The 14,085-nt window shown below is 28.2% G+C and overlaps 1 protein-coding gene across 1 annotated transcript; it reads left to right on the top strand.

Annotated features, from left to right (window-relative positions):
- The first annotated feature begins 7,524 nt into the window (after nucleotides 1-7,524).
- LOC106769708 (pyruvate kinase 2, cytosolic) lies at nucleotides 7,525-13,499 on the top strand. The gene is made up of 16 exons (XM_014655434.2): nucleotides 7,525-7,795; nucleotides 8,651-8,747; nucleotides 9,133-9,230; nucleotides 9,359-9,514; nucleotides 9,689-9,766; nucleotides 10,023-10,154; nucleotides 10,521-10,598; nucleotides 10,788-10,859; nucleotides 10,979-11,068; nucleotides 11,249-11,393; nucleotides 11,602-11,690; nucleotides 11,976-12,071; nucleotides 12,208-12,275; nucleotides 12,496-12,595; nucleotides 12,706-12,765; nucleotides 13,105-13,499. The coding sequence occupies exons 1-16, from the start codon at nucleotides 7,727-7,729 to the stop codon at nucleotides 13,255-13,257; spliced, it is 1,581 nt and encodes a 526-aa protein (XP_014510920.1). The 5' UTR covers nucleotides 7,525-7,726; the 3' UTR covers nucleotides 13,258-13,499.
- Nucleotides 13,500-14,085: the final 586 nt, after the last annotated feature.

The raw sequence follows: 14,085 nt of genomic DNA, 5'->3' as shown, positions 1-14,085 counted from the left end.
GAATTAAAGACACATTTTCTCGGTTATTTTTCTATTCCCCTTCACACCCTCCACAGTTATTATTTACCCAAACTCATATACAGTAACCAGTTTAAATATTTTGTCTTGGTTGAATTCTTTAAAAAATGAAGCAGAATTAAAATGGCACTTAATCTTAAAATGGATTAGGAAGATTACTTCTGAAATTAAAATAATTAAATGTTTTTTAATGTAAAAAATTATTTTTAATGTTTTTTATTTTAATTATAATTTTGGTTTTTAACTATTTATTATACACAATTTTTTTATTTAGGTTTGTGAAAAAAATGGTAAATTGTATTTATTAGATTTCTCTTCTTAAGCACTGTTTTTCTACTTGTAAATTACAATTTTATACTTTAGGATACCGAGTCCTGGATTTTGCAATTTTGACTTTGACTAGTAAACTTTGGTCTACTGTTTGTTAATTCATGGATGGAATCTAATGCGCACTCTTGTTCCTACATTTACTTTTATACTGTTATGAATCTAAATTTTTACATTAAAATCAGAGCGTTATTCTTATTTAAATTGATTTATTACAGCAGTAATGTTTAACACCCTATATTATTGATACATGCTTTAAGTAATCTGTTGTGTAATTCCTTTTATTTTTAAAATTACATTTTTTTAGTTATTTATGTATTTAATGTTATAAAATATTCATTATATTGTTTTACTCAGTATTTTTATGAATTTTTCAAAATTAAAAATATGCAGAAAATTTTATTATATAAAAAATTGTAATTTCAATAATGAATTATAATACATTAATAATGTTTGTATTATTATTATTCAATTACTTTTATTGATTTTTGTAAACCTATCTTGTATTCATAAAAGTTAAACGTTTTCTCTGTATGGTGTATTCAGTGAAAACTTTGAGTTATATTAAGAAATAAAAACATAATTATATTTTTAAATTAAAACCAACTATACATAATGTCTAATTAATTTTAAACTTCGTATTAATTATAACTAAAAATTATAATTATAATTAAACATATAATATATGAATAATTAATTTTAGTTTAATAGTTATGTTAAATATATTAATTTCTCTCATCCTTGCCTCTACTTTTTAATTTGCATTTGGAAATAGTTAATGTTCTTGTTTTTATAAGAAATATTAACTATTTTAATGAATTATTTATCTCTGTTGTTAATAGTTTTAGTACTAATGACTATTAAAGCAGATTATTGATGAAAAAAATAGTTAATGTTAAAGAGTGAAAAATAAAAAGACCAGAAGACGTATTGCACGAGTCAAGAAAATAATTTTAGTTGGTCAATAATATATCAATTATATCTCTATCTGAAGATTAGAATTGTCACATATATACAAGAAAAAATTACAAACAAAGTATAATGTATATATAAAAAAAATATTCACACATAAACATAAATTAACTTAATTCGTATAAAAATATTTTATTGATCATATAAACAAAAGAAAATATACTATAAGAGTCTGAAAGGTAAACAGACTAGTTTAATTAATCAGACAAATATTTGATATTAAGATGAAGATAGACAAATTAACTTAAATAATTAATATCCCATTATCACAGATCTAACTCGGGGAGTGAATAGAGTGTGTGAGTGGTTGTAATTATTTTGATTTAGATTCAAAATAAATTCAAAATACATGTTATAAATTTTTTAAATGGGAATACTAATATACTCTTAAAAGAATAAGCTTAAATTTATTAAATAGAATTAAAGTGACTTAAAAGGTATTTTAATAATTAATAAAAATTGTAGAACTTCCTAAATTTATGTAATTATTAGGTTGACAAAGAAAAAGAACATTTGGTGTTTTTTCTATAATACAAATTTGCAGTTAAAAAGACAAATAAAAACTCAACAAATCAGTGCAAATACGAGTGAAAGTCGACATCAATTAAGATTATTTCTTTTACCATAATTATTTTTTCTGTTATGAATAAATATAAATGGATATAAAATATATATATATATATATAAATAAATAATATACATATTTTATGTGTAAAAATAAGGTAATGATTGCCTGTTGTATTATATTTATGCAGCCACTCGCCGTTTTCACTGTGGGATGTTTTTTTTTTTTATATTAAATTAATTCAATGTATTTTGTCTTTAATTGTTTATTTAATTAAATAATTTAAAATTTTGATGGTTTTAAATTTTGTGAATAAATATGGACATTGGTATAATACCTATAAATTATTGCTAAAACGATATTTCATTGGTGGATCTAATTTTGAGATTTTTAAAAGCAGAGAGATTGTAATATGTAGACTCTTTATTTTGAAAATTATGTATGAGTCTTGTTTAAGATAAAAAGGAATTAAGTCGTAACGTACAATATAACATTGATTGAAACAATAAAGAGATGTACGATTGACTATGGTGATGAAGTCATAACATGTGATCATGATTTCTAGATAAGTTCAAGTTAATCTTACTCCACATAATTTAATTAAAAATATAATTAGATTATATGCTAATTAGTAAGAAGAAATCATATTAATCAATTAACATAAAAAAAAAAAAAAAAACTTGTGCAGATCATTAACAAATTCATATTTTACTTGAAGTCGTATTCACCTCTGATAACTTCATCATATGAACTGAAGCCGATGTATTTTTTGACATTTTGTATTTAAATTAATTTTTAACTAAATTCATATATTTCTCTCATGAATTTAATGCAATAGGTTTTGAAGTGAAATCAATATCTCTTAACAACTTCAATATAATTTAATTTTTTTATTAAAGTCAACAATAAATTATATGATATTATTATTAATGTTATAAAATATGCAATTATTAATATTAAATTTCTACTAGTGTCGCTTGTTTAAAAAATTATTTATAAATATCTTTTGTAAAAAGTAATTTATAGATATTTCCATGAAAAATATATCACAGTAAAATTGTAAATTTTTTTTTATAAAATATGAAAAAAAAATACAAATAATAGGTATTTTTACAAGTAATGGATATTTTTCTAATAATGTATAATGATATGAATTAATTATTATTTTTATTTAAAATAAATTAACATATTAAAAAGTAGTATTAAGGATAATAAATAGTTAAAAAAATTAATCATTCAATTTTAAATATAAATAATAAAAATAGTTTTAAATATACTAAAATCAACCAACTTTATATCAAAACTAAATTATACTAAAGTGGTAAAAAAAGATGATAATTCCACTTCAAAACCAAATTTCAAGGAAATCATAACTTTAATTCAAAATCAAATTACACTAAAAATCCTTAGAGAAGATAGCAATTTCAATTCAAAATAAATTATACTAAAGTAATAAAAATAAAGATGAGCATGATTTCATTAAAAATACAAATTACATTGAATTCGGATTAAAACTCACACATCCCACATATCGTGGTTACACAACATAAGTTAATCCTTTCATAATTTTATTTATTTTTAAAACAATATACATATGCTTAATTTTCAATTAACCCAGTTTCTAAAAAAAACCGGTAAGAGTGATTAATTCGAAAGATCACAACACAATAGGCCGTGAGTGGCAATTACGCGGAATCGGTTCCTTTTACCAATATGGCCTCCACGTAGTCCTCACAGGGGCCCACATATTAAAAAATGGTCCCATAATTAAATATTATTTTTAATCAATCACTGTGCCTTGATTTTTCTTTTTCTGCTTACTTTGCCTTTGATTTATCCACTCCACAAAATTTTATATTATCCATTCCATTTTTTTATTTCATTACAAAATATTGACTTCCATTTTCTTCAACAATTTTTAATCAAGTCAAGGTGTAAATGACCCGCTATAATTTTATATTTCTTAACAATTATCATAGAATTTCAATATTATTAAATATCTGTTTAAGTATGACTTATGTCATTGTGTTTTTCAATCAATTAAATCTGTTTGAATTCTAATAATTCTAATAAATATAATGATTTATTATTTTTAGTTAAAATATATATTACGATAAACTAAAACTCCAAAATATAAATAGACTAATGAAATCTTCAATTCGTAAAATCTATAGATCTCCACACATGGTAAGATATTGTTCGCTTTGGATCAAGTCTTCACGGATTTACTTTTGGTACCACTCCAACAGACCTCTTATCATTAGAGATATTTATGTGTATATAAACCTTTGACCAGTCATTCTTTCACTCAATATGAGACTTTGTTTGCACTCCAACATCCTACCTCAAACAAAGGACTATGGTCACTTTTCTCCCTCACTACAGAAGTCTTGTCATCCCGAGTATACCATGATCAACATGCGAAGCATTTCTCTCTTTTGCCCTCTGTGCCATCTTAGCCATGTTTCACTAGCCACTCCTTGCATCATTCCATTCACAGTAAGCTTAAAATGGTTTTTAAGGATATGTTTTAAGTTCTAATGATATATTGTAATTTTTATAAGTGTATAAAAATATATTTATTTAGAATTTAAAGAATTAGAGTAAATAGAGATTTAACATATTTATAAATTTGTATATCTATTTTCATTTTGTAATATTTTAAAATTATTTTAAAATTTATCAACTTTGTTTCATTAATGTTTGCCAATTTAATAGGTATTTTGGTTGTTAGTGAAATTTTATTTGGTACTTTAAATTAAAATGTATACAATTATAATTTATTCGTAAATATTTGATGTTGAAAAAATAATAATTTCATATTAAATATTTGATGATATTGTTTTATTTGTAATTTTTTTATAATTTTATAAATATTAATTAATTGATTTTAAAATAATAGGAAAACAAGTATGAGTACGTATAAGTACATGAGTGTGTCCATTACTCAATGAGAGTAGAGATGAGACAAAATTTTTATACCAATAGGATCTGGATATGGAAATGAGATGATTTTCTTTTAGCGTGGATATAGATAATGAAACTCGTCATTGTCTCGTTTTATTGTCATCCTAATTTGAATAGTTTAGATATTTAATTTATTTATTTATTAAATTATATATATATTGATACTTTAATTTTTTTACTATCATTTTTATGATAATATTTAGAGAATTAGATAAACACTTTTACTCCACCATTATAAAAAATGAATTCAGTAAATCTTTATTGTACTACAATATATGTAATAATTTGTAAAAAGAAAATATTTGCGAGTTAAATGAAATTACAGAAAGTTTGACTTACCAAAAAAGTTAATTGAGTTAGACTGACAATATTTTAAGTCAATTAATGATATTGTGAACTCGCTATAACACTCCTATTTCTATCATATATATGTGTTTAAATTTGTATAAATTAAGAATAATAAAAAAATAAAGTAATGGTTCAAAATAATCTAGATAGATAATCCAACTTCAAAAGAGTATAATTAACATAACCTTATTATAAATTAAAAAAAAAAATGATAAAAAAACTAGGTCTATAAACATTTATAGGTTGGATAAAATTCGAATATGTGAAATTTAATATAACTCGAATTTAACATTTCGAAATTTATATTCTATCATTTAATTTACCAAATTAGTCGGATATTGATATTACAAATTGATCGGGATTTATTATTCAAATTGTAAATTTATATTAAGTCAATTTTTTAAACTTTTTTAAATAAATAAAATAAATACAATAAATTTCTAATCCAAAAAAGTACACCTAATAATATTGTTATAATAACTATAACTTTTAGTATTAAATTTTAATAAAAATATATCTTGAAATAAAATAAAAAATATAAACATAATTTATAAATATTAAAATATAAATTTAAATTAAAGTAAACCTGTAAAATTCTAATTCATCCAACTATAATTATTAATTTTATTTACCTAATATAATCTATTTCTATGGCTGGATCCACCTTGAGATTCTGTTGAATTGGGTCGGATGTAGTTGCTGTTTTTCTCTGGTCTGGCCTGACAAAAAGTATGTCAAAACTTACATTAAAAAGGAAAAGAAAAGAAAAGAGAGAGAGAGTTTGAGCAGCCTTTTCCTGTATAAGCTAAAGGAAAAGATATTTTAATATCAATTTTTGACATTATTTTGATAAAATATGATGGGATGATTTTAAATTAAAAAAACTGAGACAAGAGTATATTTAGAAGAGAAAAATCATTTTTTTTTTTAAATTTAAAATCGTTCAACCACATTTTGACACGTATGTATGTAGTGTTAAAATAAACAATGTAAAAAATTGGTATTAAAATTGGCTACTGGTTTTCAGAGACAGCCGTTGTTTAATGGAATGAGTCAATCAGTCAAAGCTCACTCTCGCGCCACCACATTTCTTTACATATATTATATAAACTACTACTACCAGAATGCGATATTTAATATTTTTATTTTTATAAATTATTTTAAGTTATATTTATAAGGTTGATTTAATGGATTTAGAAAAGAGTGTGAGGGAAATTGTGAATTTAAATTCTTTCGTAAAAAAAAAAATACTATCAACTAACAGTAATCTTTTTTATTATATTATATCACTAAAACAAGGTATTAATCAAATATACCTTGAAACAAACTCATTCATTATTAAATGTTTTAATAAGTTCTAAGAATCATACACATACTGATATACTTTTAATCAGAACATTTTCCATTCATTATCATTTTTATTAATCTTTATTTAAAAGTATCTGAGAAATACAATTGGCAATGCAGCCATTGTTTTGAAATCAACTGCATACTTTATAATTTTTTTAATATTTTATTAATATACTATAATAAATAAATAATAAATATAGTAAATTAATAAAATAATTTAATTTTGGTGTTTCAGTGAAATAGTTTTATTTTTATTGAAAAATCTGAATGAAATAATCAAAGATTATTTTATAAATAAGTATCTATTAATAATAAGACGGACTTTTCATTTGAATAAATAACGTTTTTAATATTGAATTATATCTCATTTTCAATGTAAACATACTTTAATTATTTTCTAAATATTTTATTTTTTTATAATATAATCTAACTTCACTCTGGAGTCTTTTTCTATTGCTGTAAGTAACCACCGTTTTCCTTTCTCTATCATATAAGTTACATAAGAAAAAAGTACAATACCACTCAGATATTGATTTGATGGTTTCAACCCTTCAACCCTTGATTTTTACGCTATATGATACAACTCCATTTGTAATATGTTTAATATTTTTAATTTTTTAATCTAGAATTTCCAAGACCATATGTATTATTGGTAATAGAAAACAATTCTATTACATGTTTAATGTAATAAGGGGTTTTAAACTTAAAAGTATAATTACTTTAATTTAATAATAATTATGCACCTTAGATTTCATGAATTGACTTCAAAATGATGAAGATGAAACAATCTAATTATAGTAAAGAATTAAAGTGAAATCCACCACAAGTTTCTGCAAAACAGTTGTAAGTTGAAACAATGGTAAATCACTATTCTTAGTCTTCAACATAGAATACCATTTAACATTTGTCTGTTTGATAATTGATAGTAGTTGTTCTGTTCTTATACCTGTGGCTTTCTGTCCCCACGTGAAGACTTTGGTAAATGCAATTGAAGGACGCGTGTTGCATGATTGCTGCAGCTGGCGTTTTAATCGTTCTCTTTTAGATTTCAAGAATAGATATACGTACTACATACACTTTCTATATTTCTTCTTCATTCTCTCTCTATTCCACACTTGCTTTCTGCTTTGATCGATTTGATTCAGTGATCAGTGGTAAGGTGTTGTTTGCTCATCAAAAATGCATTCAAGTCCTTTGCTTCTCGAGGAACCAATTCGGATGGTATCCGTGCTTGAGCCATCCAAGCCGGTTAGCATTTCCTTTTCTCCCTCTCTCATTTTGATTTCCATTTTCAAGTGACGTGTTCTGTTCTTTATGTTGTAACTTGCAAGAACTGTGATAGAAAGTTATACACTTTCGGTGGCCCATTTGTGGTGTTGATATTTGAAGGGAATATGTGTGTGGATTTGGTGATGATGCTTTTGATATGTGTGGAATTGGTGATGTTGCTTTTGACTGCTAAATGCTGAGGATTTGGCGGATCAAGTTGAATAATTGATGAAATGAAGACATTTCTACTCTGGCTATGTTGTTGTTGATAAGGGTTGTGCTTGTTTTTCTGAAGTCACCCTCTTTTAACCACTGTGATTATGAGAAACTAATCAACTTTTAGATTGTTGCCAAGAAATTTAACAGATCGATATGCAAAATGACTGTCCTTGATGAATTGAAAGTCATTTTGACAATGACATTGAGTTTGAACTTGCTAGTCATATTGGTTTACAGTTAAAGCGATTCTTTGGTTTTGAAATATTAATTATGCTTGTTTCTGTGGCAAGGATACGGTGTTGGTTTTTCAACCTTTGAGAAAAGGAACTTGAAAAATCATGCTAAATGAATAACTACTTTATTTATTTATGGAATGTGGCGTCGGTTTAATTTTGGAGGGGTTGTGGGGTGTCCTACTATCATCGTCTACCAAATTCATTCCAGGAAAACAAAAGAAAAATATGCTAGTCTTTTAAGCACAAAGTTTTCATTCAGATCTTAGAAGGGTCATGAATTGTGTGCAATTTCCAGAAAAAGTTTTAATCTTATTCAATGAGGAATTTCCGTGTTGTCAATTTGGATTTTGATTGAAGTTTTTTTAATGCCATCATGCAGTCTTTCTTTCCAGCGATGACAAAAATTGTTGGCACCCTTGGCCCAAAGTCACGATCAGTTGATATAATTTCCCGTTGCCTTGGTGCAGGAATGTCTGGTACTCTCCTATTACAGCTTTTATTACTTGTGGTCCTTGTTTTAAAATTGAATGCGTAACATTTTGTCCATATGGATCTCATCTTTTGTCCTCTTTCAGCAGTGGATAATAAGATGTGACATATTTGATTTTTTGTTTCTTGCTACATTGTCAGAAAAACAGAACAGCTCAGTCAAGAGTTATCTGTGTTGGATGGCCTTGTAGTTTCCCAAAAGCGGAAGAAATACCAAAAACCCATTGCAATCTAGCATGTAGCAGTTTTCCTTTTCGCCTTTGGGAAAATACACATTACGAATAAATTGAAAAATTATATATTGTTCGTGTCTACAATCTTCTTGAGTTACGTGTTTTGTATTCTCATCCTTCTTTTCTTCGCATGTGCTAGTGGCGAGGTTAGACTTCTCATGGGGTGATCCAGAATACCATCAGGAGACATTGGAAAATTTGAGAGCTGCTATCAAAAGAACCAAGAAACTCTGTGCGGTATGCTTGTCATATGTTTACTGTTTATTTATTGTGCATACCTGTGGCTTATAACAGATTCATATCAAATATCTTCTGGAGGGTTATTGATGTGAAAAATTTACTTGTGCATTTTGGTTCAATGCCAGGTTATGCTAGATACTATGGGTCCAGAATTACAGATTGTGAATAAGACTGAGCAGCCAATCACCCTTGAAGAAGACACATTAGTTGTCTTAACTCCAGATCAAAACAAAGAAGCTAGTTCAAAACTCTTGCCACTAAATTTTAGTGGGTTATCGAAGGTCAGTGTGACATTTCCATGTACTTTGTAGTTCTCCGGGTTTGTACTTTGCAATATTGTTGTGTTGAATAATCATGTTGGTTCTGCCAATATTGTTGTGTTGAATAATCATGTTGGTTCTGCCAATATTGTTGTGTCTCCTTAACTAATAACTAATATGTTCATAATTTCGCAGGCTATTAAGAAGGGTGATACTATTTTTATCGGAAAATACCTCTTCACTGGAAGTGAAACAGCTTCAGTATGGCTGGAGGTAAAGCAATCTAAGTTTGATTATTACATTCTTAATATATGTAAAAACATTTGGCATATATTTTGAAATGATTCATCATTTCTAGCAGGCATATATTCCTTTCCACGTTCCTCATTTCTTGCATAAACTCTTTTTTTAGTTTTTCTATCTTTATATGTTCTATTAGTCCCTAATAATGTAGTAAAATAGAAGGTTTTTTCATCATCCATTAACAAAAGACTTGCCACATGTATATGCTGCTGGTTTCAAAATGCAGGTCAATGAGGTGAACGGTGATGATATCTCCTGCCTCGTAAAAAACACTGCCACACTCTCGGGACCGTTGTTTACTGTCCATGTCTCTCAGATTCATATTGATCTTCCTAGTCTCACTGATAAGGATAAGGAGGTGCGTAACTAGAATCATGAGCAAAAATTACCGAGGCTGATATAGTTTAGTTGAGTACCAAACATACTTTGGATTTTTTAGATTGAATGCTTCAATTTTTATCTTGTTTATGGAGAGGACTAAACTGTGTTTTGTTGTTGAAATATTAGCTTTAGTCGATCAATGGCAGAAACTACTTAATGCTGTTGTACAATGGCTTATGTTTCTGTTAGTCTGTCATTCTAGAAAATGCATAATTTATATGTACTAACAACAAAGAGTGTAACTGGTTTGATTTTCACCTTTTACATTCATGAAGCAAATACCTTTTTTGTTATTATCTTTGTTAATCTAAATGTTCCCTTTTCATTTTACGCACTAATTCAGGTGATACGTACATGGGGTGTTCGAAACAATATAGACATCCTTTCATTATATACCAGGCACGCTCAAGATATTTGCCATGTAAGGAACATTCCCGATAAATTCTATCCTATCAATTTTATCACATGTCTTTCTATTTTCTCTAACATTCCTCTTGACTCTATTTTCAGCTTCTGAATTTGCTTTGTTTTTGTAGCGTCTGTGTTTCGTTTAGTTTTCCTCAGTATTTTGAAAAGAAAAGGCCAAACGCCAACATTTTTCATTTTGCAGGCACGTGAATTTCTCTCTAATTTGGGTGACATTAAGCAGACGCATATTTTTGCGAAGATTGAAAACATAGAAGTAAGAAACTTCAAAATCTTTTGAATAGTTGACTCTCCTCTTCTGAGAGAAAAATGCTATGCTGTATAGTTCTTAATTGTGATTCTAAAATGCATCTTTCTTCCGTGAAATTATAACAGGGACTGACAAATTTTGATGGGATATTGAAAGAAGCAGATGGCATCATCCTCGCCCGTGGAAATTTAGGGATAGAACTCCCACCTGAGAAGGTCAGTGTTTACTTCTGGACAGAAAAATCCAATGTTATATATGAGATATTTCTATTTTTGTGTGGTAGCATTTTTCAGCACGCAGGAAGATCAGTGTCTACTTGTGATTTTTACAGCATTCCTTGCTCTTTCCAGAATAAAACTATGCTAATTTTCCATATTCATCTTTGGATCTGACAGGTTTTCTTATTCCAAAAAGCTGCTATTTACAAGTGTAACATGGCTGGAAAGCCAGTTGTTGTTACACGTGTTGTGGACTCTATGACGGATAATCTAAGACCTACTCGTGCTGAAGCAACAGATGTTGCCAATGCAGTGTTGGATGGTAAATTCCTTTTGTCATAACTGGTGATTCCTGCTTCATTTTTCTATAAAGATTGCAATAGAAGATTATATGAACTCCTGCATTTAGTACATTTGCATGTTTCTGTCTTAATCAATATTCCTTTAGTTTAAGATGTTCATCACATTATGCACAAGTATGCCTTGCCCCTTTCATGTCTAATTTTGTTTTCCGGTTTCTTAATGATCAGGAAGCGATGCAATTCTCCTTGGAGCTGAGACCCTTCGGGGACAATACCCTGTAGAGACCATTTCAACAGTTGGAAAAATATGTGCTGAGGTAAGTTTGCGTTTTTCGCTTAAACAAATTCCTGTAACGTTTTTACCTTAAAGGAAACTATTCCTGTGAGTATAGTTAGATATTTATGGTGACGTTCTCTTCGAAAACATTGTAATTCTAAAAATCTTTCCTCTTGTGCTTTTGAATTGATTTCTTGATATTCTTTCGAAGTTTCCCTGTGTATATTTTGATGATTATTTTTTCTCATTATGGTAAATTTAATTACATTCCTTATATAATGTTTTACTGTTTGCCCTGAAGAGTGATGATATCTGCTGTGTGCAGGCAGAGAAAGTTCATAATCAAGATTTGTATTTTAAGAAGGCTGTAAAACATGTGGGAGAGCCAATGAGCCACTTGGAAGCAATTGCTTCCTCAGCGGTACGCTTCTTGGTTGAACCATCAAACTTTTTTGCATTGGTTTTATGATTCTTTTTCCACCAACATTCTTCTGTTAGCTTGTAGTGTAGTAGTAATACATATTGGGAAGTAAATTTCTTTTTGCTGAAACATGCAGGTTCGAGCAGCTATCAAGGTTAGGGCATCTGTTATTATTTGCTTCACTTCATCTGGAAGAGCTGCAAGGTTTCACTTTATGTCCTTTTATAATTTCCCTTTATTAAAATGACATCTCATTTCTGAGATTGTTGACTTGTATTCACATTTGTCAAATTCTCTCATAGAGTACTTTAGTTCTAAGGTGATTTCTCATTTTTATAGCACTCACTACTCAGTCATGTTCTGTATTTGCAATTTGATGTCATGCTGACATAATTAATTATTTGTTTATTGTGTTTCTATGTAGATTGATTGCTAAGTACAGACCAACCATGCCTGTAATATCTGTTGTAGTTCCCCAGTTGAAGACAAATCAACTCAAATGGACTTTCACCGGTGCTTTTGAGGTATGTAATTAATAGGATAATGGTATTTTTTTTTTATGGCTATTTTACTAGCTTATTGGATAGAGACTGATTACTTTTTGCTAACTGTTTCTTTTGTGACCCTATGGCAGGCTAGGCAATCACTTATTGTGAGAGGTCTTTTCCCTCTGCTGGCAGATCCAAGCCACCCGGTAAGAATTGTTCAAAGTTCATCAAGATAATGATGTAACTAAAGAACTATTCAAAACCACTCATTTTTTTTTTCTTATTATACAAATTCAATATTTCAAAAAACTCAGAAGATATAACAAAGTACTCATATAAATTGAAATAGGAAATACAATAATGCTAAGCCAACCAGAAATAAGATATTCCAAGGCCAATTATGACCATATGAACTCTGCATAAAAGATATAAAATAATGAAATAAATTTCTTTCTAATTTTATGTTCCATTTGAGGTGAAGATGATTGGAAGGGCAATCCTTAAAGTAGTTTTAAAAGTGATTAAGTTTAGTGATTTGTGTGCAGGCTGAGTCTAAAAGTGGGACAAATGAATCAATTTTGAAGGTTGCTTTAGAGCATGGGAAGGCTTTTGGCATAGTAAAACCACATGACCGAGTTGTTGTTTGCCAGAAATTGGGTGACTCTTCAGTTGTGAAGATTATTGAGCTGGAAGATTGATTACAACTTTCTGAACCTCTTCATTTTAGCATTTATGTTTCGTTAAAGAAAAATAATAGACAAATGAGATGATATTGTAGAGTTTGCTCCACTCATTTTGTTGCTGAACTGAGTCCTGTAATCCAGTTCATTGCTGAGTGATACTTTCTTCACCGCTTGTTTTAATAGGCAAGCACAGTTTTGAGTTATTAATGGCGTCAACATCGAAAAACCTTACATAATTATTTTCCAAATTTGTTTCATTTATTTGAGTGATATCTACTTCTGAAATCAAGCCTAGTGTGTTGATTGATGATATCTCGGTTTGTTGTAGGGGATTTCTTTTTGCACCCCTGAAAATTATCATTTTATCTTTGAAAATGACTTTTTAATTCTATTTTTTTAGACTGTGTAATTCATAAATCATTTTTTATTTTTGGTAAATTTATTTTCGCGTGAAGAAAGCTTTTGTATTATACAGATTAAGAATTAATTTTTTTTGAAAAATAATTTTCTTATGTGCAATTCGGAACATTTTCTTCATTGAATCCGTTAGTATGACAGTGACAAGGTGACAACGAACAAGGAGCAGTTTGATCTGTTAACCACCAATGGAGGTGGACATAAAGAGTATGGGGGTGCAGAAAGAAATAGTCTAAAATATTCAAATTTGGAATTTTTGCTGGCTTTTTCATCCTGCACCCCTGTGATTACTAGTTGCATCCCCATAGTAAAAGCAAAAATATTAAAATACCTTTCCTCGCTGCCACTACTTCACTTCTGTCGCCATCCTCATTGCACCTCCGTTCTCCATTGATGCTGCAGTCCTTTTGAGAGGAAGCACAATAA

This window comes from Vigna radiata, chromosome 8, assembly GCF_000741045.1.
Source record: "Vigna radiata var. radiata cultivar VC1973A chromosome 8, Vradiata_ver6, whole genome shotgun sequence".
Lineage (NCBI taxonomy): Eukaryota > Viridiplantae > Streptophyta > Magnoliopsida > Fabales > Fabaceae > Vigna > Vigna radiata.
This window is presented reverse-complemented; position numbering and strand designations above follow the sequence as displayed.